Below are 26437 nucleotides of genomic sequence, written 5' to 3' on the forward strand. Positions count from 1 at the left end.
TTGTTCAGACACAGGGAGTAGTATAGAAAGGATTGCGACATGAACACACACTCACGTGTGTGCACGCAGGCACACACACAGACACACACCGTAACCCTCTTTCAGGTAGTCATTGTTGAGTCCGACCCTGAGACACAGCCATTTGAACACTTGTAACTGGATCCGGATTATGAGGCCTGCACTATATTTGGTGGTGTCTTTAGTTTACACACATTTATGCTGGGTACTACGAGAGGAGCTCATTTTAGATCCTACAGTGATGCACTTTCTCAAGCTGTGCCTCCAATACTGAGTACAGGGCTCTAGTCCAAACACTGCCCCCCTACTTATCCCAACACTGCCCCCTTACCCAGCCCAGCACTGTCCCCTTACCCAGCCCAACACTGTCCCCTTACCCAGCCCAACACTGCCCCATTACCCAGCCCAACACAACACTGCCCCCTTACCCAGCCCAACACTGCCCCCTTACCCAGCCCAGCACAACACTGCCACCCCAACCCACGCCAACGCTGCCCACCTAGTCTAGCCCACCACTGCCCCGCTAACTACCGACCCCCCTACCTAATCTTACAACACTGCCCCTTTAAGAAAGTCCAACACTGTCCCACTAACCCAAAACGACATTGTTATTTTAACCCAGTCCAACCCTGCCCCTTTTAACCCCGGTCAACACTGTCTCTTTAACTTGGGACAACCCCCCCCCCCTTTAACCCAGTCCAAACACTTTTCAAAACAGGATAGTCGAAGCTTTGCGTTTTGAATGCAACTCCTTCCAGCCCCTGCAGGCAGAGGGCAGTACCCTACTGTAAATCTGAAAGAGATCAAAGGAATTGGAAAGAGCTCTGAAATACAATTAAACATCAAGTGGAGACCATTTGGGTTAGCGACTTGGACTGGAATAGGTGTCGGTACTCATGTTGGGTGCCGGTACTGTTTAAATTTAGGGGCAGGAGCTCCAAAATATGTTTGAGCTAATATTCTATAAGAGGAACAGGAGCTCAAGCAGTAGAACATTTTAGGCGCCAGTACTGATTTCCTGCCCAAGTCAAGCACTGGTTAGTGAAGTTGAGGCCTTAAAGATGTTGAATGCCCAAATTGGCTATTTTGTATTTATGCACACTTAAAATAAGCTGGAGCTATTTAAAATGGTGGGTATTTATAGTTTAGAGCACCCTAATATTAAAGGCATAGAGGATTAGGATCACATCGTATGCATGGCTATCAATGTAGACCACCATTGTTCTTCAGGGTACAAAACTACTTTTATAACTATTATATACACTAATATCCAAGTTAAATTATTACAGTCAGCAATTTATGAACAGTTACAGTTACATTAAATTGTTCTAATGAAGGCAGTGCCACTACCGGGGAAAATGCTTGATTGAATGACTCATTAACGGCGGGACTTTTCTTAGGGACTTGCCACCACGCACTTGTTGCAGGAATAGTCCCGCGAGAGGGCTGCCGTGGGTACATTGACGGATGACCCTGCTGCTCCCAGTCCCAGCTGTCAGCTGCGCTCGTGCACCGTTTCTGACTTTCCCCACTCTGTCCCCGGTACCATGGCGTCCATGGAGGAGGACGGCTCGGTTGAGGAGAAGGATAACAACAACAAGAAGAGAACGAAAAGTGCAATCGCTGTCGCATGGCTTACATTTTACAACATCGCCATGACGGCCGGGTATGTGGATTATTCTACCCTATAGCTGTTTATAAAGTAGCCACTCCCTGGACACTTCGCTATGCACCACAGCGCTGTGAGCAAGCGTGTGTTGCTGTGAGCAAGCGTGTGTTGCTGTTTATAGGTCCGTGGTGTCTCTGACACTGCAAGTGTCCCATTCAGTTGCAGTCAGCAAAATAAAAGTAAGGGACTTGATATGAAAGGGGTCCAAGAAGTCACATTGATTATTTGAGAATTGTCTATCGTTAAAACATTTTTAAATAACGGCGGTGGAAGTGCGGCCCCAGGCGCGGGTTCAACCTGTCCAAATACGGTCGATTACACGACGTCAGCGTCATTACCCAGCCTTACCTCCACAGTCGCAGTGATAAGTATAGCCGGAACGCTGACACTGGAGCTCCGATCTCGGAGAATGAAATGCGCAATTGGCATATTTTATAACTGCAATTGTATGCGCTTCAAACCGCGCTGGCGCGACTACGCAATTATTTTACTCAAGTGTTCTTAGTTATTTTAGTGAACTCACTAAACGAACTTACTCTATTGGTTGCTAAGTTTTCAATAATGTATTAATCTGTTGATGGTCTCTTACATGAATTTGCATTGGTCTGAGCCACTTTAACGAGGAGTGCGCCTTTTTGGAGATATGCATACAATGCGCATTTTAAGGATATCTTGGATCCACTTCCACTCAATGTAGTTTATTGTCTGTTCTACACATAATGGCTATTTTGGAATTACATGAAGGTGTGAACTAGGTTCAGTTGTCTAGACTTTTGTTCCCAATGACCAAGAGGTGGTTGGTTATAAGCGCCTGTACCTGATCACCCTCATACAGAGGAAACAGATACCAGACTTTTGATTCAAACATCCAAAGAGCTGTTAAAATATTGACTCAACCAGCTTCTCTCAACCAGCTTCACGAGGAATGCTTTTCCAAGCATTGAAGGAGTTCCCACAAATGCTGAGCACTTGTTGGCTGCTTTTCCTTGACTCATCCCAAACCATCTCAATTGGGTTGAGGTCGAGGGATTGTGAAGGCCAGGTCATCTGATGCAGCACTCAATCACTCTCCTTGGTCAAATAGCCCTTACACAGCCTGGAGGTGTGTTTTGGGTCATTCTCCTGTTGAAAAACAAATTATAGTCCCACTAAGCGCAAACCAGATGGGATGGCGAATTGCTGCATAATGCTGTGGTAGCCATGCTGGTGAAGTGTGCCTTGAATTTGAAATAAATCACAACAGTGTCACCAGCAAAGCATCACCACACCATCACACTTTCTCCTCCATGCTTCACGGTGTGAAGCACACATGAGGAGATCATCTGTTCACCTACTGTGCGGCTCACAAAGAAATGTCAGTCAAAACCAAAAATCAAAAATTTGGACTCGTTAGACCAAAGGACAGATTTCCACCGGTCTAATGTCCATTGCTCGTGTTTCTTGGCCCAAGCAAGTCTCTTCTTCTTATTGGTGTCCTTTAGTAGTGGTTTCTTTGCAGCAATTTGACCATGAAGGCCTGATTCACACAGTCTCCTCTGAACAGTTGATGTTGAGATGTGTGTGTTACTTGAACTCTGTGAAGCATTTATTTGGGCTGCAATCTGAGGTGCAGTTAACGCTAATGAACTTTTCCTCTGCAACAGAGGTAACTCTGGGTTTTCCTTTCCTGTGGCGGTCCTCATGAGAGCCAGTTTCATCATAGCGCTTGATGGTTTTTGCGACTGCAATTGAAGAAACTTTCAAAGTTCTTGAAATGTTCCTTATTGACTGACCTTCAAGTCTTAAAGTAATGATGGACTGTTGTTTAATTTAGCTTATTTAAGCTGTTGGACTTGGTCTTTTACCAAATAGGGCTATCTTTTCTATACCACCCCTACCTTGTCACAGCACAACTGATTGGCTCAAACGCATTAAGAAGAAAATACATTCCAGAAATGAACTTTTAACAAGGCACACCTGTTCATTGAAATGCATTCCAGGTGACTGACCTCATGAAGATGGTTGAGAGATTGCCAAGAGTGTACAAAGCTGTCATCAAGACAAAGGGTGTCTACTTTGAAGAATCTCAAATATAAAATATATTTTGATTTGTTTAACACTTTTTTGGTTCCTACATGATTCCAGGGTGTGTGATTTCACAGTTTTGATGTCTTCACTATTATTCTAAAATGTAGAAAAAAGAAAGAAAAACTCTAGAATGAGTAGGTGTGTCCAAACTTTTGACTGGTACTGTATCTCATGGGCACTTAGATGATGTCGGTGTAATGTCCAGGGCCTAATCCTGCTACGAGCCCATTTAGCCATGAATACAGAATCAAGGGACCAAGTGTGATCTAATGGGGATTTTTTTGACTGTAAAATACTAGTTATCTCAATTTAGTGGAATATGGAATATGGTTGAGGAAACTATGCAACTTTGGCCTGCCTCATTACTAATACTGTACGTATTTGTGATCCTATGACAAACATTTTTTTTTAAGTTACACGTTTTAGAGGAAAAGAGAACAGCTGAATGCCAACACCCACAAAGACACCTTCACAGAGATCCGTAACACTGCTGACCTAGTAGACGTGTGAATGTAAAGGCAACACAGCTCATTTCCATAAGGTCATGCGTAGTTTAAAAAGCAAATGGTGAATACCAGGGGCGGTGTTTAACAAGCTTCTCAGAGTAAAGGAGTGCCGATTTAGGTTCAGTTTTGCCTTTTTAGATCACATTGAATAAGATTACATGGACAGGCAGGACCTGATCCTAGATCAGCACTCCTACTCTGAGACTCTTGACCCATACGGCCCCCGATCTTCTGTGTAAGTTCTGTACAAGAACTCTCACACCTTTCTGTTGTTTAACCTGATCTTTGACTTGACTAAAGCCACAGAGAATTAGCTTTAAATCCTCAAAATGGATCTGCATTTAAATAGTAAAACATGTAGTATTGATTTTAATTCAAACATATTAAGGTCACAAGGCCCAATTAGGCCTATTACTGTGATAGCAAAAACGTACATGTTTTTTGTTGTATCCTGTGTGTAATGGACCAATAAAGATTGTATTGTGTTAGTATAGTGCTCTACGAATGGTGTCTGCACGTGATGGTTCAGGGGTTTGCTTGATTTAAACAAATTGATCTTTAGTTCCTCCTGAATGTAGTTTTGGCAGTAGCAGGGTTGCTGCTAGTTCAGAGAGATGACAAGCTGAACAGTTTTTCCAAGAATTCTGTGTTTACATTCTGCCTGGCATATACAGTGCCTTGCGAAAGTATTCAGCCTCCTTGAACTTTGCGACCTTTTGCCACATTTCAGGCTTCAAACACAAAGATATAAAACTGTATTTTTTTGTCAAGAATCAACAACAAGTGGGACACAATCATGAAGTGGAACGACATTTATTGGATATTTCAAACTTTTTTAACAAATCAAAAACTGAAAAATTGGGCGTGCAAAATTATTCAGCCCCTTTACTTTCAGTGCAGCAAACTCTCTCCAGAAGTTCAGTGAGGATCTCTGAATGATCCAATGTTGACCTAAATGACTAATGATGATAAATACAATCCACCTGTGTGTAATCAAGTCTGTATAAATGCACCTGCACTGTGATAGTCTCAGAGGTCCGTTAAAAGCGCAGAAAGCATCATGAAGAACAAGGAACACACCAGGCAGGTCCGAGATACTGTTGTGAAGAAGTTTAAAGCCGGATTTGGATACAAAAAGATTTCCCAAGCTTTAAACATCCCAAGGAGCACTGTGCAAGCGATAATATTGAAATGGAAGGAGTATCATACCACTGCAAATCTACCAAGACCTGGCCATCCCTCTAAACTTTCAGCTCATACAAGGAGAAGACTGATCAGAGATGCAGCCAAGAGGCCCATGATCACTCTGGATGAACTGCAGAGATCTACAGCTGAGGTGGGAGACTCTGTCCATAGGACAACAATCAGTCGTATATTGGACAAATCTGGCCTTTATGGAAGAGTGGCAAGAAGAAAGCCATTTCTTAAAGATATCCATAAAAAGTGTTGTTTAAAGTTTGCCACAAGCCACCTGGGAGACACACCAAACATGTGGAAGAAGGTGCTCTGGTCAGATGAAACCAAAATTGAACTTTTTGGCAACAATGCAAAACGTTATGTTTGGCGTAAAAGCAACACAGCTGAACACTCCATCCCCACTGTCAAACATGGTGGTGGCAGCATCATGGTTTGGGCCTGCTTTTCTTCAGCAGGGACAGGGAAGATGGTTAAAATTGATGGGAAGATGGATGGAGCCAAATACAGGACCATTCTGGAAGAACCTGATGGAGTCTGCAAAAGACTTGAGACTGGGACGGAGATTTGTCTTCCAACAAGACAATGATCCAAAACATAAAGCAAAATCTACAATGGAATGGTTCAAAAATAAACATATCCAGGTGTTAGAATGGCCAAGTCAAAGTCCAGACCTGAATCCAATCGAGAATCTGTGGAAAGAACTGAAAACTGCTGTTCACAAATGCTCTCCATCCAACCTCACTGAGCTCGAGCTGTTTTGCAAGGAGGAATGGGAAAGAATTTCAGTCTCTCGATGTGCAAAACTGATAGAAACATACCCCAAGCGACTTACAGCTGTAATCGTAGCAAAAGGTGGCGCTACAAAGTATTAATTTAAGGGGGCTGAATAATTTTGCACGCCCAATTTTTCCGTTTTTGATTTGTTAAAAAAGTTTGAAATATCCAATAAATGTCGTTCCACTTCATGATTGTGTCCCACTTGTTGTTGATTCTTCACAAAACAATACAGTTTTATATCTTTATGTTTGAAGCCTGAAATGTGGCAAAAGGTCGCAAAGTTCAAGGGGGCCGAATACTTTCGCAAGGCACTGTAGCTGTGCTGTAGTGACTGATGTATAGCCAGATTAGTGTGTGCTAGAGACAATTATCTCCTCTGTAGAAATGACTTGGTACTCCCTGTTTCACCAACTGACACTGTCTGTGTGTCCCAAATAGCACCCTTTTCTCTACATAGTACACTACTTTTGACTAGAGCCCTGGTCAAAAGTAGTGCACTATGTGAGGAATAGGGAGCATTTGGGACTTAATCGTGGCTGATGAGGAGGCATACAAGTTTAGTTGGTGTCCATTCTGCTTTTGCTTACGATAGTACTGTAAAAGCCTTACTGAAAAAAATAAACATTCATTTCATGTGGCAGTATGTGATCACGTGATCTTATGTGACGTGACGTTAACGTGAAACTACAAATTTGAGCATGTGAAAACATGCTATGGAGACAGTGATTGTACTGTGTACTTTTATACTGTAACTCTAAAGTGGTATCTATTCGGTAATCTACTGTATGTCAAATCAAATGTATTTATATAGCCATTTGTACATCAGCTGATATCTCAAAGTGTTGTACAGAAACCCAGCCTAAAACCCCAAACAGCAAGCAATGCAGGTGTAGAAGCACGGTGGCTAGGAAAAACTCCCTAGAAAGGCCAAAACCTAGGAAGAAACCTAGAGAGGAACCAGGCAGGCTATGTGGGGTGGCCAGTCCTCTTCTGGCTGTGCCGGGTGGAGATTATAACAGAACATGATTGGCGTTTCCCCTTCTCGTGCACACTCTAATGTAAAAAACAGTTATTCAGATGTTCTAAATATTTTATCTTCTTTTCCAGGTGGCTGGTTTTGGCTATGGCAATGATGCGCTTTTACCTCCAGAAGGCCACACACAAGGGTCTGTACAAAAGTATAGCAAGGACACTCAAGTTCTTCCAGACAGTTGCGTTAGTTGAGGTGAGTTTCTGGGATATTGGCATAGTTCTCTATACAGCCGTATTCAAACAAAGTATTCAACGAAGACAGTTGGGGAAAATAGGCAAATGTTGAAATTACTGCTAAGACCCCTCTGTGTGCTTTAAATACTTTGATGCGGAGAAGAAGTGAGGAGAGGCGATTCACTGACTCTGATATGTTATCTTCTTTCAGGTGGGGCACTGTGCAATCGGTACGTATTGTCTTGATTAACGACCATGTAATGTGACGGCCTCCCAAGTGGCGCAGCGGTCTAAGGTGCTTGAGGCGTCACCACAGACTCGTGTTCGATCCCAGGCTGTGTCACAGCCGGCCGTGACTGGGAGACCCATGAGGCGACGCACAATTGGCCCAGCGTCGTCCGGGTTAGGGGAGGGTTTGGCCGGCTGGGATTTTCTTGTCCCATCACGCTCTAGCGACTCCTTGTGGCGACCTCAGTCGCCATATGGACGGTGTTTCCTCTGACACATTGGTGCGGCTGGCTTCCGGGTTAAGCGAGCAATGTGTTAAGAAGCAGTGCGGCTTGGCAGAGTTGTGTTTCGGAGGACACATGGCTCTCGACCTTCGCCTCTCCCGAGTCCATCGGGGAGTTGCAGCGATGGGACAAGACCACTAATGTAACCACTAATTGGATATCACGAAATTGGGGAGAAAAATGGGTAAAAGTACAAAAAAACAATCAAACATATCATGTGAATATCTCCTAGCTCTGACAGCAATGTTTATTTCCCCGGTTCTGACCCTGTAGGAATCGTGAGGACCTCTGTAATTGTGACCGGGGTTCAAGTGTGTTCACGAATCTTCATGGTGTGGTTCATCACCAACAGCATCAAACAGGTGACTATCATGATTTATCACCAAAGAGGTGTTTTGTAACCCTGGTTACCATCTACATTAAGATGCCTTGGAGTGGGTGAGGTTAAGTTGCCCCTAGACACTGATCTTGGATCAGTTTAGCATTTTCCCCACCAATGGTTAAGTTTAGGATTGGGGGACGGGAAGCTGATCCTAGGTCTGTACGTAGGGGAAACTTCTCCCCGGAGCGCAACTGTAGTAATATCCTACTCTACAACATGGACCCCATTAACTGTTAACTATCTTCTCTGCCTTTGTTTTGTTCCTATCCATGTTGACTTTTTGGAAGATCCAGAACGAAGAAAGTGTAATCCTCTTCCTGGTCGTTTGGACGTTGACAGAGATTACCAGATATTCATTTTATACATTCAATCTGCTCAACCACCTGCCATACTTCATCAAATGGGCCAGGTGGAGATGGGGATGGGAGGGCCGGGTTTGGGTAGTTCTGGTTCTGTGCGTTTACATGCGGCTTGCTGATGCAGAGCCTTCTCAGCATCAGAAAGCTGCACGTAAACGCCCTGGACAAGAGCTAGGTTTTGCATCGCTGTTACAGTTCTGTGCATGTCGGTTTGGTTTGATTGGCATTTCCCCTGGCATGCTTCCCAGTATTAGCCTATCGCCATGCATAAGGTATCTCTTGGCTCATAGCCAGGCAGCAAATCAAATCAAATCAAATCTTATTTGTTACATACACATGGTTAGCAGATGTTAATGCGAGTGTAGCGAAATGCTTGTGCTTCTAGTTCCGACAATGCAGTAATAACCAACAAGTAATCTAGCTAACAATTCCAAAACTGCTACCTTATAGACAGACACAAGTGTAAGGGGATAAAGAATATGTACATAAAGATATATGAATGAGTGATGGTACAGAGCGGCATAGGCAAGATACAGTAGATGGTATAGAGTACAGTATATACATATGAGATGAGTATGTAAACAAAGTGGCATAGTTAAAGTGGCTAGTGATACATGTATTACATAAAGATGCAGTAGATGATATAGAGTACAGTATATACATATGAGATGAATAATGTAGTAGGGTATGTAAACATTATATTAGGTAGCATTGTTTAAAGTGGCTAGTGATATATTTCCCATTATTAAAGTGGCTGGAGTTGAGTCAGTGTGTTGGCAGCAGCCACTCAATGTTAGTGGTGGCTGTTTAACAGTTTGATGGCCTTGAGATAGAAGCTGTTTTTCAGTCTCTCGGTCCCAGCTTTGATGCACCTGTACTGACCTCACCTTCTGGATGATAGCGGGGTGAACAGGCAGTGGCTTGGGTGGTTGTTGTCCTTGATTATCTTTATGGCCTTCCTGTGACATCGGGTGGTGTAGGTGTCCTGGAGGGCAGGTAGTTTGCCCCCGGTGATGCGTTGTGCAGACCTCACTACCCTCTGGAGAGCCTTACGGTTGTGGGCGGAGCAGTTGCCGTACCAGGCGGTGATACAGCCCGACAGCCTGATCAGAATGAGTGTGTTGTGTTTATTGATTAGCCCGTTCAATATGGATGTTGGCTGACCTAACTGCTAACACTTAGTACTCTGGCATTATCACTTTGATTTATGGGCTAGGACAGTTGTGGGTAACCAATGGATTACATACTAAGCGATCAGGCATTGATAAGCATACGGATCAGAGTCTGGAGAAAAGGTGGTGACACCATCAGTGCAGGGATTGGGATTTATTCTCGGGCCATATGTATGAAGCATCTCAGAGTAGGATTGATGAATAAGAACAACAATGAATAAGAATACATAGACAGGGGACGTGATCCTAGATCAGCATTCATACTCTGAGATAATAAGGTTTCTCCTCATATTCAGCTCTGAGTCAAGCTGTTATTGTCTTTCCAGATGTGGATGACATAAGGATGGTGTCATCTTTTCTCTCATACTTTCAACATTCCTTCACGCCTCTTTGATGCAGACTCACAGCTTGTGTGGGCCATAGCGCCACTGATTTTGAGTCTTTCATACACTGCACCAGACCTGGGTTCAAATACTATTTTAAGTCATTTCAAATACTTTATCTGTGCTTGATTAAGCTTCCCTGACTTCCAATGGAATAGTCCCAAAGCTGCAAACCCCACCTATCTGGCACGCAAAGCAAGCTTAAGCAAACGCCACAAGCATTTGAACGCTTTCAAATGGTATCTGAACCCAGGTCTGCAATTCACAGTCTCAGACATACACAACTACTGTAACACATGGCATTAGCTGATGGTGACAGGGGGTTAGGTGTCGGTGTTACCCCCCCCCCCCCCAGTCCAACAGCTAAGCAGTGCTGTAGTAAAAATACCTATTTCTTATGTGTATATCATCAGACACAACGCTCATCATTATACACAAACACTCTACTTACCACCGCTGTCAGCAGACCAGTGACATAACGTGGGACTATCAAGAACACTCGTGAAGTGTAACTGTCTGGCTCTCATATGAAGGCCCTCAGATGAAATGTGAGTACCGGTGAAGAATGCCTACTACACACTTGGGGAGCAATCTGACCAACCTAGAGTCCTGGGATCCTATGGCTAAGAGCTTGCTGCTTTCCGTTCAAAATCTGAACGTCTATAAATCAGATTAGCGACCGACCCCATTTTTTTTTTGTTGCATGGCTGTGCGGTGGCTATGAGTTTGGGTGACAGTGAGTGACAATCTTGTTCCCGTAACCACAGTACTGTACATTCAATATGTTTGTTTTACATGTACGACAAATCTCTTGGGTTTTGCGGGTTTGCTTCGCTGGTCTTGATCGGTCAGTGTTACCCCTGTTCTCCTCCACTCTCGTCCACCCCCATTCCCGGTCCCCCTCTGAGTGATCTCAAGGGTTCCTTTAAGCAGGAAGGGGAGGGGCGCAGCCAGGTCCCCGCAGTGGGAGGGAAGAGTGGCTCATGTTCAGCTGCTCCTGTTTTTAAGACCATCTGTTTCGGGAATGGAATGCTCGGCCAACATTTCACTCACATCCGCCAAAATGCTCCCCCGAGCCGCCGCCACGTTCTTGAGTAAATGAGGGATTCTTATGCACCAACATCACCACATATATAGATCCCTCTCCTTTCATAACCGACTCGTTTTAATCCCCCATACATTTTTGTTCACTTTTGAAATGGAATACAGTAGTGTAATTATCGGTATATTAATCCTTCCTTTCTGGGTTGTTTATTAACCAATATTAAACATTGTGGCACGGTTTCCTGGACACTGATTAAGCCTAGTTCTGGACTGAAAACCAAGCTCAATGGAGAATCTCCATTGAAAGTGCTTTTTAGTCCAGGGCTAGGTATAACCTGTACATTTTGAATAATGATGTGCAGAAATCCAGTAATGTTAAAACACTTAGAAAATGGTTAATTAAGCTGATCATTTGGGGGCATTCAGACCTGTTGGTGTTCAAACAGCTAAATCCTTTTTTAAGTGCCAACTGTATTTAAAAAAAATTCCAATCTGGTTTTAATGCCCAGCACAGAGACAGCCTTAGCTAGAGTGATAAATTATCTTAGAGCCAACACAGATGCCAAACAGCTCTCTCTCCTTGTACTCTTAGATTTAAGTGCTGCAGTCAACACTGTTGACCATGATTTCCTTCTGGACAGACTTGGAGAATTGGGTTGGCCTCTCCGGTACAGTTCTAAATTGGTTTAGGATCTATTTAACCGGTCGAGAGTTGTTTTTTTTTGTCACCCTTGGTGAACATAACTCAGAGAAAATACATATCACATGTGGCGTTCCACAAGTTTCAATTTTGGGTCTGGTACTGATCAACTTATGTGTGTTACCCCTTGGCAGCATTATCAGAAAGCACAGTAGCTGCTATGCAGACGATACACAACTTTACATCTCTATGTCATCAGAGGATTTTAGCTCCTTGGATAAATTATTAAACTGTATTAGTATTTAATTACTTGGATGGCTCACAACTTCCTCTGGCTAAATCAAGACAAGACCAAGGGACTTATTGTTGCAGCAAAAGCACAGAGAGTGAATCTAGCCGCACATTATAATTCACAGGCAATAAAGATAAAACACCAGGTAAAAAAAACCTAAGTGTTATTTTAGATTCTTAACTCAACTTCCGAATCACACATTAGGAATGTGACCAAAATAGTTTTTTATCACCTGAGGAACATTGCCATGGTGGGGGCAAAGTTTCTCTCTCAGGCTGAAACGGAGAGACTTATCCATGCTTTTATTACAAGGTTTGACTTCTGTAATGCTCTCCTATCTGGTCTACCCAAGAAAGCCATATGTCAACTGCAAAACATACAGAATGCTGCAGCACAGGTACTGACCAAGACCAGACAGAGAGCACACATTACACCGGGTTTAAGTTCTCTTCACTAGCTGCCTGTGAGTTTTTGAATTTGTTTTAAGATTATTCTATTGGTTTTTAAATCAATCCACGATTGTGCACCCCAATACATTTCAGATGCTTTTAAGTTATGTACCCAGTAGGTCCCTCAGTTCCTCTGGTTACTGGCCTTTTAACTACCCCTAAAGCCTAGGACCAAGAGGCATGGAGAGGCAGCCTTTAGTTATAATGCCCCCGTCCTCTGGAATAGCCTGCCAGAGAACCTGGGGGGGGGAGGGCGAAAATGTGGGCATGTTTAGAAGAGATGTTAAAACACATCTTTTTAGCTTTGCTATTCCTCAGGGTGCTTTTTAGTTGTTCAGTTTGTTTCATTCTTTTTTTTTTTTATCTTATGTTTGTTGTGTAGTACATTTTCAGCTTTTATTTTCATTGTTTTTTTTATTAGTTTTTTCCTGTAAAGCACATTGCGTTGCATTCCATGTCTGAAATGTGCTGTATAAATAAAGGTTGATTTGATTTGTTATACACTACCTTTCAAACGTTTGGGGTCACTTCGAAATGTCCTTGTTTTTTTTTCTCCATTAAAATAACATAAAATTGATCAAAAATACAAAGTAGACATGGTTAATGTTGTAAATGACTATTGTAGCTGGAAACGGCAGATTTTTTATGGAATATCTACATAGGTGTACAGAGGCCCATAATCAGCAACCATGTGTTCCAATGGCACGTTGTGTTAGCTAATCCAAGTTTATCATTTAAAAAAAGGCTAATGATCATTAGAAAACCCCTTTGCAATTATGTTAGCACAGCTTAAAACTGTTGTCCTGATTAAAGAAGCAATAAAACGGGCCGCCTTCAAACTAGTTGAATATCTCGAGCATCAGCATTTGCGGGTTCGATTACACGCTCAAAATGTCCAGAAACAAAGAACTTTCTTCTGAAACTTGTCTGTCTATTCTTGTTCTGAGAAATGAAGGCTATTCCATGTGAGAAATTGCCAAGAAACTGATGATCTCGTACAACGCTGTGTACTAGTCCCTTTACAGAACAGCGCAAACTGTCTCTAACCAGAATTGAAAGAGGAGTGGGAGGCCCTGGTGCACAACTGAGTAAGAGGACAAGTACATTAGAGTGTCTAGTTTGAGAAACAGATGCCTCACAAGTCCTCAACTGGCAGCTTCATTAAATAGTACCCGCAAAACACCAGTCTCAACGTCAACAGTGAAGAGGCGACTCTGGGATGTTGGCCTTCTAGGCAGAGTTCCTCTGTCCAGTGTCTGTGTTCTTTTGCCCATCTTATTGGCCAATCTGAGATATGGCTTTTTCTTTGCAACTCTGCCTAGAAGGCCAGCATCCCGGAGTCGCCTCTTCACTGTTGACGTTGAGACTGGTGTTTTGCGGGTACTATTTAATGAAGCTGCCAGTTGAGGACTTGTGAGGCGTCCGTTTCTCAAACTAGACACTCTAATGTACTTGTCCTATTGAACAGATGTGCACCGGGGCCTCCCCACTCTTCTTTCTATTCTGGTTAGGGCCAGTTTGCGCTGTTCTGTGAAGGAAGTAGTACACAGGGTTGTACGAGATCTTCAGTTTCTTGGCAATTTCTCGCATGGAATAGCCTTCATTTCTCAGAACAAGAATATATACTAAAAACATGTCAGCCGTCACTATGGTAATCAGCCATTTAGTGGCCTAATTCATTGGCAAATGCTACAAGACACTATCAAGATGGCATACATTTTTCCCCTTCCTTTTGCAGGGTATGCATTCCAATGTAGTGTGAAGTTGAGTTTTTTTGTCGTTCTTTACTGCACGGCCCTTAAGCTGAAGTGTGTGTGTGTGTATGTGTGCGCGTGTGCATGCCTCTGTGTGTTTGTGTTACTGATGACTATCCTCTCTCCCTGTCAGATACAATATGTTTATCATCATGTACCCTCTCGGAGTGGCCGGAGAACTCCTGACTATTTACGCTGCTCTGCCGTTCGTTCGCAAAACCGGAATGTTGTCCATGAGGCTCCCCAACAAGTACAACATCTCCTTCGACTACTACTACTTCCTCATCATCGTCATGCTCTCCTACATCCCATGTAAGCAGCTACGTACAGCATGTTTGTATGTTCAGCCTATAGGTGGGCGTTAGTTACTCATGGGTGTTGATTGTCTCTTGTTTTGACCAGCAGAATTGTTCAGTAGATTGTGATGGCTGTTGTTAATTTGGGGTTTTGGGGTAGTTTGTGATAGCTGTCATTTGGGTTGTTTGGGTTACGTTTGTGGTGGCTGTTGTTAATTTGGGTTGTTTGTGGTGGCTGTTTTGGGGTACTTTGGGGATGGTTTGGGTTGTTTTGGATAATTAGTAGGACCCAGTGTTTGATGGTTAAGTGCCTTTCACCCTTTGAAGGCGTTTTGTTAAAATATTGATCTGGACTGGATAACTGTTTAGATTGTTGGGTAAAATATCTGTCTCTCTCCTAGTGTTCCCACAGCTCTTTTTCCACATGCTCCGTCAGAGGAGAAAGGTGCTTCTTGGGGAGATCATAGTGGAGAAGGATGAGTAGAGCCGCCTCACAGTCCAGCACCTGGCGTTCGTTTTGGAAGTTCTCCACACTGCAACGCAAGCGACCGGGAGAGTCAGACATAACGGGATTAACCAAGTAATAATCGTGGAAACAGGATTTTGTCATTCACCGCAATAACCCAACTGGATTAAATACAAGATAAATCATTACCCAACAGGAATAACCTTCATCAGAATCATCCACAACAGACATCAGTCAACCAGAAGAATCATTACAGAACAGGAGTAGTCAGCGGAATAGTCATTAATATGGAAAAAGGAATAAGTACAATCTATAGCTTGAATAATCATCGCAAAACTGGAACACTGTCCCAGTGCAGATAGCTAGATCCCTAGAGAGAGAGAGAGCACTGAATCCACTAGCCAGCATGGCCACATCATGCTGTCCTAAACCTCTGCAACCTGATAGCATACTGCACTGATTACCTGCTCTCAACTGCAACAGTACAATATTGGAAGGTGCTTGCTGTGCATTGGGTCAACCACACAGCAGATACATACTGAACCCACCATCAGTGCAACACACAGGGAGTTCGAGGGAACCAGGGACGGGTGACATGTATGAAAGGAGGGATGAGGCTCCTGAGCTGGGGTTTTTTTCTTTTAAATTGGAAATACATTTTTTAAGCATTTTTAAACGTTTTCCACCACAGTGATTTTATACATAAATAGCATGTTGCAACAATGACTAGACAGAAGCTCAAAAAAAAAGAGAACAAGTTCTGCATAGACGTATTATACCTCGACAATAAATATGCTGCTTCCTCGGAGTCTGCGCGTTGTACTTTATCTGTAAACAATGAAATGTGAAACGCCACCGTTAGGTTATTTTATGCACAGATCGGATCATTTGAAGAGTTACTTAATTTATTCACATATCACATGGTTGGCAATTCTATGGTTTTTAACAGTAAAACACTTGTATTGAATGTTATTAGTGCTTTAGGTGTAGCTTAGACTAAACAAATGTTTTTGTTGTTGCTTTGCTCAGCTCTAATGTTCTCTCCATGTTGTTTTCATGTTTACCAAGAGCTCAGTCAAATGTATTTACAAGTGTACATCTTAAAAACAAGGTTGAATCTTTGCAGAAAAGCGCTCTCTTTTTGAAAGTTCAAGCCAACATAGGAGACACGCAGAGAAGATACGAGATAATACATTTATATCTGAGCACTCACAGTCTTCAGTTAGTCACTGTTTTGTTCTTTTATGTTTTAAAAATCTGTGTTCGGGATCCATTGTCCTTGTTGGTAATGGACTGGTAGTTAGCGTTAGATTCCCTCTACTAAAAGGTGCTACTGTGTCAGGTCGTTTCAATCTTCTGTGCAGCTGAAGGATAGATTGGGATTGGGGTCATCTAATTGTATGCGCTGCGATACCTAGCCCTGTGCTACAGTGTGCTGAATGAATCAACATCATGCTATGAATCAGGGCTAGACAAGAAAGAAAGAAAGAATGAAACAATAAAATTCAATGTCAAAAATCACTGGACTCTTATTGTTTGTCCAGTCACAAATGTACGTGTGAAGAGACAGTACCATGGATCCGAGGATGGAATCAACTTCCTGGCACCATAAAGGCAAATGAGGCCTCTGGTAAGAGCTCCGGTAAAACAGACGTGCTGCGTTCCAGGCGGACTGCATTGCACTGCCAGAACTCACAACCCCTGGATAGGTGTTCAGCAGCCACATCATGTGATATAGCAATCTGATGCCTGACTGCTCAGTCGATGATGTGGCATTGGTTGATGTAAACGCAGCGCCTGCAATGTAGTCATCCTAGAACACGACCATTAGGGTTGTGATGGTCATGGACGTTTGGATGCTGTAATGGCCATGCAAATGACCACGGTCTCCGTTATAAACATTAGAATAGCAAAAACATTTTTATTACATTGTTTTAAACCCACATTTTCTCCTCTCCTTTGTTACTCCTGATCACATGTGCTGCCATATAAATAGAATGACTAGAACGGGTGTCTTAAATCAAGTCAATGATGGCATAACGGGTGGACTGGCGGCCATTGTGAGTGTGCTAAGCAGGAAGTAGAAGCAGGATGTGCTGTGACTTGTTGATTCAAACTCAACTGACGTTACAAAAAAGACATTCCATTCAGAGACATCTCCTGTTTGACAGGCTCTATAAAAAGACTGACCAGAAACATGTACATTTTAAAGTTTTTTTTTCCATCAGTTAACATCATTTGAATGAACATTATAAATTACCATGACAATTATTGCATCACAATACCAGGCAGCCATTGCGCATTTACCTGTGAGTTCATCAGTCAAATTGCCAGGGTTAAAGGTTCCAAGCCCGTTCTATTCTTCCTATTTCTATGTGTGCTGCTGCTGCATTTTTTTGGGGGGGGGGGGGGGGTGAACGTGACCACAGACTATTGCTACTTTGTGGAAAGTTCACACTCATACAACAATACAGGCACCATAAGCCAAAATACAGTACCGTCAAGAAGCACTAACATGTACACTTGTGCAATCTTGACTTACAACCAAGCAGACCTTCTGACTGTTGTGTGTAAATACATCATTTATTCAAATGCATGTGTATAATAACATAGTTTTATATATATATATAGCTAGACAGTTCTTGAGGTTTGAGAAAGGACGGGTGTTCCTCAAGGATAGCATATCAGCGACATTTCTTAGCTTTTTTTTTGCGCATCATTTTGCACCTTACATCATTGTGGAACTAGACTTTAAACCGTGAAAAGGGCACTGTGGTGATTCCCATTGGCACTGCTGAAATAATGATCTACATTGAGAAGAACTGCAATATGAAAATATACATTCAGATAATCGGATATAAATGGACTAAAGTCGTACAAAAAAAACAGCATTAAAAACAACGAGACCAATCTATGAGTCAATTACTTGGGTCATTATTTTAAAAAACAATATGGATCCTTCTCAACTCTTGATTGTCATGTTGTTGGAATGCAAATGCTGGAAGTAATGGTCTGGAATCACTTTGGAGGATAGCTGAATCTGGCCACTAGAGGGGGAAAGCTCAGTGAATGCAGCCTTAGTCCCGATTCAGGCATGTGCAGTTTGTCCCTCGTCTCTCTCCATACAGCATATCCATGCAAAAGTGTGTCAGAGGGCTAGTTACACTTGTGGGTGGAACATAATGCTGCTCACCACACCGCCTCTGACTCAACTGTGCTTCTTTTTCTTCTTCCCCAGAGGGTGCTATAACCCTGGAGTTTTTGCTGTAGAAAATGATATTACTGATAGATTATACACATCTTTTTTAATGCAAACAATAGAACTATGACTTGGACAGAAAAATCCGATGCGGATAGAAAACTTCAGAGACAGACAAACAGACACACAAAGAGAAACAGACAGACAGATACTCACAGCTCTCCATGGCTTTCTCACAGATGTAGCTGATGAGATCTTCACAGAAGAAATCATTCCACAGTCCCTCGTGGATGAGGCCTGCGCAGTCCTCTCCTCTCTCATGCCCGTGGCTCCAGTTGTCTGGCTGGCCCGGCTTCCACTTCCTACAATCACACAGCAGAGGGCACTCACACACTGAATTCCTTCCAACTATAGAAACGAATTCAGTGAGGACTGAAACCTAACTTCAGACACCTTATGTCAATGTGAGGTCTCACAAGGGATCAGTCTTGTCACTGAGGTACTATACTCACGTGAAGGCAGGTTCGGTTCCATCCAGCCAGTGCCAAACATTCTCCTTCTCCCTATCTGTCAGACCCATCCAGAAGTAGCCCTTTCCAGAGGTCTGCTTCTGCAGCCATTTCTGAGGTGGAAAAAAGAAAACATGATGTCAGTAATGTCACTCATTTTATGACTATTCAAACAGATGCGCATTGTATTACGAAAGGCTTATAAGAAGGACTGTCACCTGTTCAGCTATATCGTTAATGATCACCATTGACGCAGTCTGGGCATCACAGCTTTTCTTTGCATCGTCAAAGTTGTGCAGCTCCCTGGAGAAGTGGTAGCATTTGTCTCTGAAGCCAACCCACTCATGAGGACAACCTGAAGTTAATTTGGTTATATTGTCAAGCTATCACCAATTAACTCATGTCCTGTCAACTCATAGATGGTGTTGACAGAGTGATACAGAGATATGAATGGTGTATAAAGAGTATTATGAGTGAGTCTTACCTGGGGCCAACACTGTAGGGGTGGGGGAGTCACTCTTCAGAGAGGCAGAGGCCAAAGGCACTGCTGCTACTGCTGCAGGTCGGGCAGGATGTCCTGGTAGTCCAGGTGGCCCTGGGGCCCCCACAGGCCCCATCACTCCCCTGGGTCCCTGTACCCCAGCCGGCCCCACCTGTCCTAGGTCTCCCGGCGGGCCCTGGGGCCCCTGAGGACCGGGCTGTCCATCTCTCCCAAGGAGCCCAGCCGTTCCTGGCTCACCCTTCGCACCCGGAGGTCCTGCCCTGCCGCCTGACCCTCGGGAGCCCTTTGAACCTGGGTTGCCCCGTGAGCCTTGTTGACCTCTGGAACCTGTTAGTCCCAGTGGTCCTGGAGATCCCTTCTCTCCACGGAGCCCCTGCACCCCAGGCCCACCTTTATCCCCTTTTTCCCCCTTCTGACCGGCCTGACCTGCCACTCCCTGGGGTCCTTTGTCTCCCCGCGGGCCTCTGGGACCAGGTGGACCTGAAACAAGAAACATTATGTTTTCTTTTGAAACGTGTCTGTTCAACTGTTTACAACACACTTCTACGTGAACGAAATAAAAAGCTACTATTTAGTGTGTGCCCTCACCCTGGAGAATGGTGAAGTTGGTGATTAGCTGTGAGTGCTTGCTGTCCACCAGTTTCATCTCCTCCATGACTATGGAGAGGCTGGTGACCTCTTTGTCGAGGCGGGCCGCCAGGTCGTCCTGCTGCAACCTTAGTGTGGTGGTGTCCGACCTCACTTCCAAAACCGTGGAGTTCAGGTCAGCCAGGTAGTCGGAGTGGCGTCCTACCGTTTCAGCGCAGGTGCGCAGCTCGTTGAGGTTGAGATTGATGGCGCCCAGGAGTTGGGTTGTAAAGCTGATGTTGCCCGTGACACGGTCGATGCTCCCCTCCGACTCGTCCAGGCGTATCTCCAGCTGGTCGAACTTGGAGGAGGTGAGGTTGTCATGGTCCCTCTGCTGGTCCATGATCTCCCTGAGGGTCTGGTCGTGGTTCTCCGCCAGGCTGGAGGTGTTCTGCAGCTGTCTGGACAGCGAGGCCAGCTGAGAACCCACGTCCTCCAGAATGTCGTTGTTGGCCTTGGCCAGGACAGAGGCGTTGGAGGCCAGCACCTGGAGGTTCTGCACCTTCTCCCGCAGCCAATCAGCGTCCGACTTAGTCTGCCTGGCTGTCTGCTCTATGCTCTGGAAGTCATTGCGGATCTTCTGGATTGCCTGGCTGGTGTCGTCCACTGACCTCTGCAAAGCCAAGATCAGGCCCCTTTGTTGGGCCTGGGTGAGGTTGAGATTCCCGATGCTGAACAGGGCCTGGCCCTGCTGCCGAACCTGCTCCTGAAGCTCCGTCTGCAGCCGAGCCGTGTCGTCCTGAAGACCCTCCATGGTGCCGCCGTAGGCCCGCAAGGTGCCGTTGACGGACCTCAGCATGGCTGTGTTGGCATCCAGCAGACCCTGGATGGAGCCCTGGCTGCCTTGCATGTCCTGGCCAGCATCCTGCAGACGACCTAGGGCTGCCCGGTTACTACTGCTCCTTTCAGCCACCTCAGACAGCTGCCTCTGCAGAGCCAAGATGTTGTTCTTAAAGGCCTGGATTTCTGTGGTGGTGTTCTCCGACTTCTCGCCAGTCTGGTCATCTGGGAACATGGGATGAAATTGACTTGGACTTTGTAACTGAGAGTTGGATGAAGTTACACTTCTCTCAATGATGAATGTTTCTAAAAACAGCTATTCTGATTAATTTGATATATTCAAGATAATGCATAGTACATAGTAACCCATAGTACAAGGGATACTGTATGGTCAACTGCCTAGCGTATATGTTCCATACTGCTGTGACCATGTGGTAGGTAGGGGTGAAACTCACCTAGTTTTTTCAAGTCTGTTTCCACAGCAATGATCTTCCCCCCATAGCTCTCGATACCTTCGGAAACATTGTCAACCTTTTGCACCACTGCAAAACAAACAAAACAACACAGCACAACACAGAAAATATCAGGGTTAGGTCTTCAGCACAGTGGTTAATATTAACAGTCTGAGAAGGATGGGCAGAATAGCCTGAAACTATACAAAAGGGATCAGACAGGACACAACTCACTCAGACACAATATATAAGATATCATATAAGATGTATATTTATCTGGTGGGTATGTAATAATGGTTGCCTCAGCAATCACAAGCTCTAAGATTAGGAAATGGTCATGTAATACACAATAATGTCTCAATGACTTGGTGCGTCCATGAAGACTGTGCATGAGACACTGAAGACACTGGAAGATGAGTGCAGAGGGGTGGGTGGTCAGAGGGAGTAGGATCTGGAGATGATCAAAGTGGGACAGAGACAGGGGGACCCTGGGGGACAGGAAGCAACCCAAGTGGGGGTCCTCAGTAAACAGGGGGTTCAAAGTGTACCCTAAGGAAACAGACGCTGTGTCAGGCAGGGTCTTTACGCCCCCACAGGCGACAGGACCCTTCATTTCCTATGGAATGTGTCTGGGAATCATCCCACCACCACCACAGGCTATGGAGGCATCTCTAACCATCTAATTGGAGACCACAGAGGTTCAAACCAGTGGTGAAAACTGCACACCATGCTATTTCTGTCATTTCTATCCTCCACAGGTAAAGACCAACCAAACCATCAAGCTCAAAGACCCCACCAAGCTCAACCTTTAAATGGGTATAATCATCTATTTTATTCTAGGGCCAAATCATCGTAAAGACACAGGATGAGAAGATTTAGCACCACCTCATTCCCTCCCTCTGACTGAGAGCACGGGAGGACATGGATAGATAGATCCCACTGTTATGACTGGGTGTATCTCCCTGGTCATGCTGTATGTGCTTGTGATCTTCGTAGCTTTCAATGTGTAAGGTGTAGTTGCAGAGTACTTTACATCTACCGTATGCCAGTCTCAGACAGTGAGGGGTGAGGAAGCTGTCCAGCAGAGTCCTGTTTTTCATGTTATTTTGCCATTAATACATATCGCAAATCAGTTTGCAAACAATGTAAAAAAAATATTAGAATCATCTTTGAGTTAATAAAGCCGCAAACAAACATAATCTCTTTTTTTGCTTTCTTGAGTAAAGCATCTCCAAATGGAGGCGTTTCAGCCAAGCTCAGTGCTTTCTGTGGTGGTGGGGCAGCCAGAGGAAAATACGGAGCTTAGGGGTTGGTAGTGTTCTTTAGTTGTGCCGTAATTGGCTCAGTGTTCTGTCACTCATGGGGACTGCAAAATGTATGGGTAGAGCTTGAACATTCAAGCCCCCTGGGTGCTGCCATAGACTTACATTAGAAGTGCCCATCCATGAAGGCTCAAGGCCATTGGCCACAGATAAAATTACATCAAATCACGTTATATCTACCGTAGCTTTGATTGGACTGATCATGTCAACATCATACTTTCAAAATTTTAGCTAGCAAGCTAGACAAGCAGTCGTCTTCATGCATGAAGTCAACCATCTACTGGCAAATCCTTTTCAATCATTGTCATATGAAGAGAAATGATAGATAAAACGTATCTGTGCTCATCGGCCATTGGACATAAACATCACACAACAAGTTGGAAATCGCTAATTCAAAAATGAGTGCTAAGGCGCCACTGCAGCCATGGGTTCGATCCCAGGCCGTGTTACAGCCGGCTGTGACCGGGAGACCCATGAGGCGACGCACATTTGGCCCAGCGTCATCTGGGTTAGGGAAGGGTTTGGCCGGCCGAGATGTCCTTGTCTCATCGTGCTCTAGTGACTCCTTTTGGAGGGCCGGGTGCGTGTTTCCTCTGACACATTGGTGCGGCTTGCTTCCGGGTTAAGCAAGAACTAGTGAGGCTCTCGACCTTCTCCAAGTCCGTAGGAGAGTTGCAACGATAAAACAAGATTGTAACTACCAATTGGATATTACGAAAAAAAGGGTAACGCAATGGGCCAGAAAAGTTTGAATACATTGGCCATGCTCGGAACTGGGAAATCGAAGTTCCGACATTTCAAGTAGTGATTTTGGTCCTCTTTCTAGAGCCCAAAAGAAGGACCGTCGCGCCACCTTCCTGTTTAAGTGAACACAGCACAACAAGGTGAGTCCAAAAATATCTTGTATGCTGCTACATAAATGATGTAATATGCCAGGGTGATACTGCATGTATACTTGTAGCCAAGAAAAGAATACTAAGTGTATGTTGTGTAGTAAGCTGTTAGTAGATCATGTGCCTCACCCTAATAATTTGGTAGAAACCACATTTGTTTCAGCTAGTCAGCCATATAAGCCATGTATTTTTTTAAAGGCAGTAAATGAGGCTGAATGAACTGTTTCGTTGAACTGCTAAACCTGATAACCAGGTTTAGCAGTGGTAAGATGTTAGGACTGTTGTTGGGACTCTGCTGTTGAGACAGCTTTATGTTGGCCCTAACAGTTTGTGGGCAGCGTTTGTCACCGTTATAGTCCAATTCATTTATTGTTTGGTGTTGTGTTGTGTAGTGGCTTTGCTGGCATGCATCTAAAAAAAGTTTGCCCCAACAAGATTTACATGCTAAAATAACCACTGAATCTTACATGTTTCTACGGCACAGTTGTAATAAAGGAGAAAATAAATATGCTTCAACATTGCAAGTTAAACGTTGTGATGGCCACAACAACGTAGAAGAGGGCCCCGTAATTAAGGAAGACTAGTGATGATAGAACGTCTAACTGACAATGAAAGGCAACTTTGACTGGAAATGAGAGACGAGAGACAGAGAAACATTCTTCAAACCGCCGAGGATGAGTGTACTTTTCTCATTGTCAACAAACAATAGAAAAAAAATGCCTTCTGAAAATAGAAACCCAGAAGTTTCATGCAAGCTTTTAATGACTTGCATGTGTTCCATCTGTAATTATGGTAAACAAACATTTTGTGCCATATTCGCTTGCATGCACAGCAGGGAATTCATCCCAACAGTACAGTCTGTACATTTAGATGGAATATGTTTCAGGTGAGTGTCCTGTGTTAGAATCACTCCTACTGTAGCTGATAGCGTTGACCGGAGGCTCAGAGTAGCAGTGCTGATCTTGTTCATAATGATTTAAGGCAAAACTGATCCTAGATCAGCATTCCTACTCTGAGACGCTTTCTGAATATGGGCCTGGTATGGGTAGCCTCATAGACGTGTGTAGTAGTGTGTGTGGAACGCCGGAGTAAGTGCTTCCACATGTTTGAGAAACCGTTTACTACATACACTCACTGAACGTCTAATTCTCCCACCATCCCTCTCTTTGCAGTACAGGAAACAAGGAATCAAAACAAAATTCCCTACCATTCAAAGAGATGTATCCAGACTTGAAACAGAGAGAATATAATTCTGATGGAAAATGGTTTTGTACAGAGTCGACGTCCTAATGTTTTGGGAAACTCAAGTTGCCTGTATACGGAAAACAAATGCCACTAGGGATGTACAGTAGTCTTTTCATGGTGGAAATATGTTTCAAATGTTTACCCTCATAGATGACTATCCGCCCCTCAAAAACTCTCTAAAAAAAACAAAACAAACATATGAACTAGAAAAATGCCCTCTCGATTGAAAGAGTAGTATTAGCTCAGAGTGGAGAGGCATGGCCAGTCTGAAATTAAACGTTCCACTGCAAACTAAACGAGACACATTTCCAGACACCACAAACTACTGTACCACACAGAGCACAAAAGACGCATTCAGCTCAGGTCTGCAGACCAAACCGTACACCTACTGCACATTGTAATTGTTATAGAGAGAAACACACACACACACACATACACACACACACACACACACACACACACACACACACATACATACAGTTTATCTGTTTGTTTTGACTTCTTTCTATGTCTGGGGGACATAGGGACATGTTTTTAATTGCACTCATCCTCTCTGTTAAACTTTAATCACTTCGGTGTGATGCTCTCTGTACTAATGTATTACTTCCTCTCTGTCTAGATGTTGGATTCAAATAGACGTTAATGCAGAACGCTGTGGATTAAAAACACAACTTTGGGAAACTCTCTTCCAAGTTATGAAACAATTAGCATCCTAAATGGCCCACATACGCTGCTAGACTGCTACTCTGGAACGACAGTCATGCTTTACATGGTTTAGCTGAACGCTGGAGAATCACAGGGTGAGTACACACACACACACACACACACACACACACGGATGCTCTTCGTGGTTGGAATCCATTTTATCATAAATATATATTTAAATATCTTTAATACTGTGTTGATAGAAGCATACGCATGCACATACACACATGCACTCACACACACATGCACACACACACACACACACGATCACACACACATATAAACACGCGTATGCACGCACGTACGCACACCCACACACACGGTATAATATCTGGTCCCCAGAGCTATGCCCTAGGCCAGCTGTGCTGCAGCTGTGGTTTCTGGGTGTCATCCCTTCCTCACAATACACACAACACACGCAAGCACACAACAAACTCACACACACACACACACCCTGACACCTCTGCTTATTTTTGCTAAAGCTCAATATTATAGCTCAGAATGTAGTGACAGATTCCATGTACACAGCTGGAGCAGAGGGAGAGAGAGGGAGAACGCAGCATATGTGCTGAGTGAGGCCAAAGAGAGGGCGAGACTCCCCCTACACCCTCTTATTCTCTTCTCTGATTCCTCTCCCTCCTCATATTCACCTGTGTCTAATCCCTCCCTCATATAGCCTGGGTCGTGTCTCAAATGATACCCTATTCCCTATACAGTGCGCTACTTTTGTCCAGGGCCCCCATAGGGGACGCAACCCTAGTCTTTCCTGCCAGGACAATGTCTGAGAGCTGGAGAAGAGGTTTTCACAGCCTACCATGGAGGTTCTATACTGTAGCTCAGTGGAGATCACATACGCACCATAAAGAGATCAGGTGACGAAGCAAGGACATTGCAATGGGTGAGAGTAGAGAGCGTAGGGTCAGCTCGATGTTAAGATATCTGGCCACACTGCATCCTACAGTACAGAATACATACAGTGCCTTGCGAAAGTATTCGGCCCCCTTGAACTTTGCG

General features: G+C 44.0%; 2 protein-coding genes across 3 annotated transcripts in view; one reads left to right on the top strand and one right to left on the bottom strand.

The window, feature by feature from the left end:
- Positions 1-1463: 1463 nt before the first annotated feature.
- On the top strand, positions 1464-16707 carry LOC110535618 (very-long-chain (3R)-3-hydroxyacyl-CoA dehydratase 1). 2 transcript variants are annotated; one of them, XM_021620727.3, is made up of 7 exons: positions 1469-1684; positions 7342-7459; positions 7652-7670; positions 8226-8314; positions 8622-8743; positions 14561-14739; positions 15125-16707. In XM_021620727.3, the coding sequence occupies exons 1-7, from the start codon at positions 1566-1568 to the stop codon at positions 15205-15207; spliced, it is 729 nt and encodes a 242-aa protein (XP_021476402.1). In that variant the 5' UTR covers positions 1469-1565; the 3' UTR covers positions 15208-16707. The 2 variants fall into 2 exon arrangements, with proteins under 2 accessions (XP_090046084.1, XP_021476402.1); XM_090189958.1 differs by lacking the exon at positions 8622-8743 and having other exon boundaries at positions 1464-1684.
- Positions 16708-17753: 1046 nt separating this feature from the next.
- LOC110535009 (collectin-12) overlaps positions 17754-26437 on the bottom strand; it is a 49045-nt gene continuing 40361 nt past the window's right edge. Inside the window, exons 4-10 of the mRNA XM_036935355.2 lie at positions 21262-21348; positions 19988-21031; positions 19382-19879; positions 19116-19252; positions 18901-19010; positions 18605-18750; positions 17754-18453 (exon numbers count right to left, since the gene is read on the bottom strand). Of these exons, the coding sequence (XP_036791250.2) occupies positions 18434-18453; positions 18605-18750; positions 18901-19010; positions 19116-19252; positions 19382-19879; positions 19988-21031; positions 21262-21348 (2042 nt within the window). The 3' untranslated portion in view covers positions 17754-18433. The remainder of the gene's footprint in view (positions 18454-18604; positions 18751-18900; positions 19011-19115; positions 19253-19381; positions 19880-19987; positions 21032-21261; positions 21349-26437) is intronic.

This window comes from Oncorhynchus mykiss, chromosome 11, assembly GCF_057628025.1.
Source record: "Oncorhynchus mykiss isolate SJ-2025 chromosome 11, ASM5762802v1, whole genome shotgun sequence".
Classification (NCBI taxonomy): domain Eukaryota; kingdom Metazoa; phylum Chordata; class Actinopteri; order Salmoniformes; family Salmonidae; genus Oncorhynchus; species Oncorhynchus mykiss.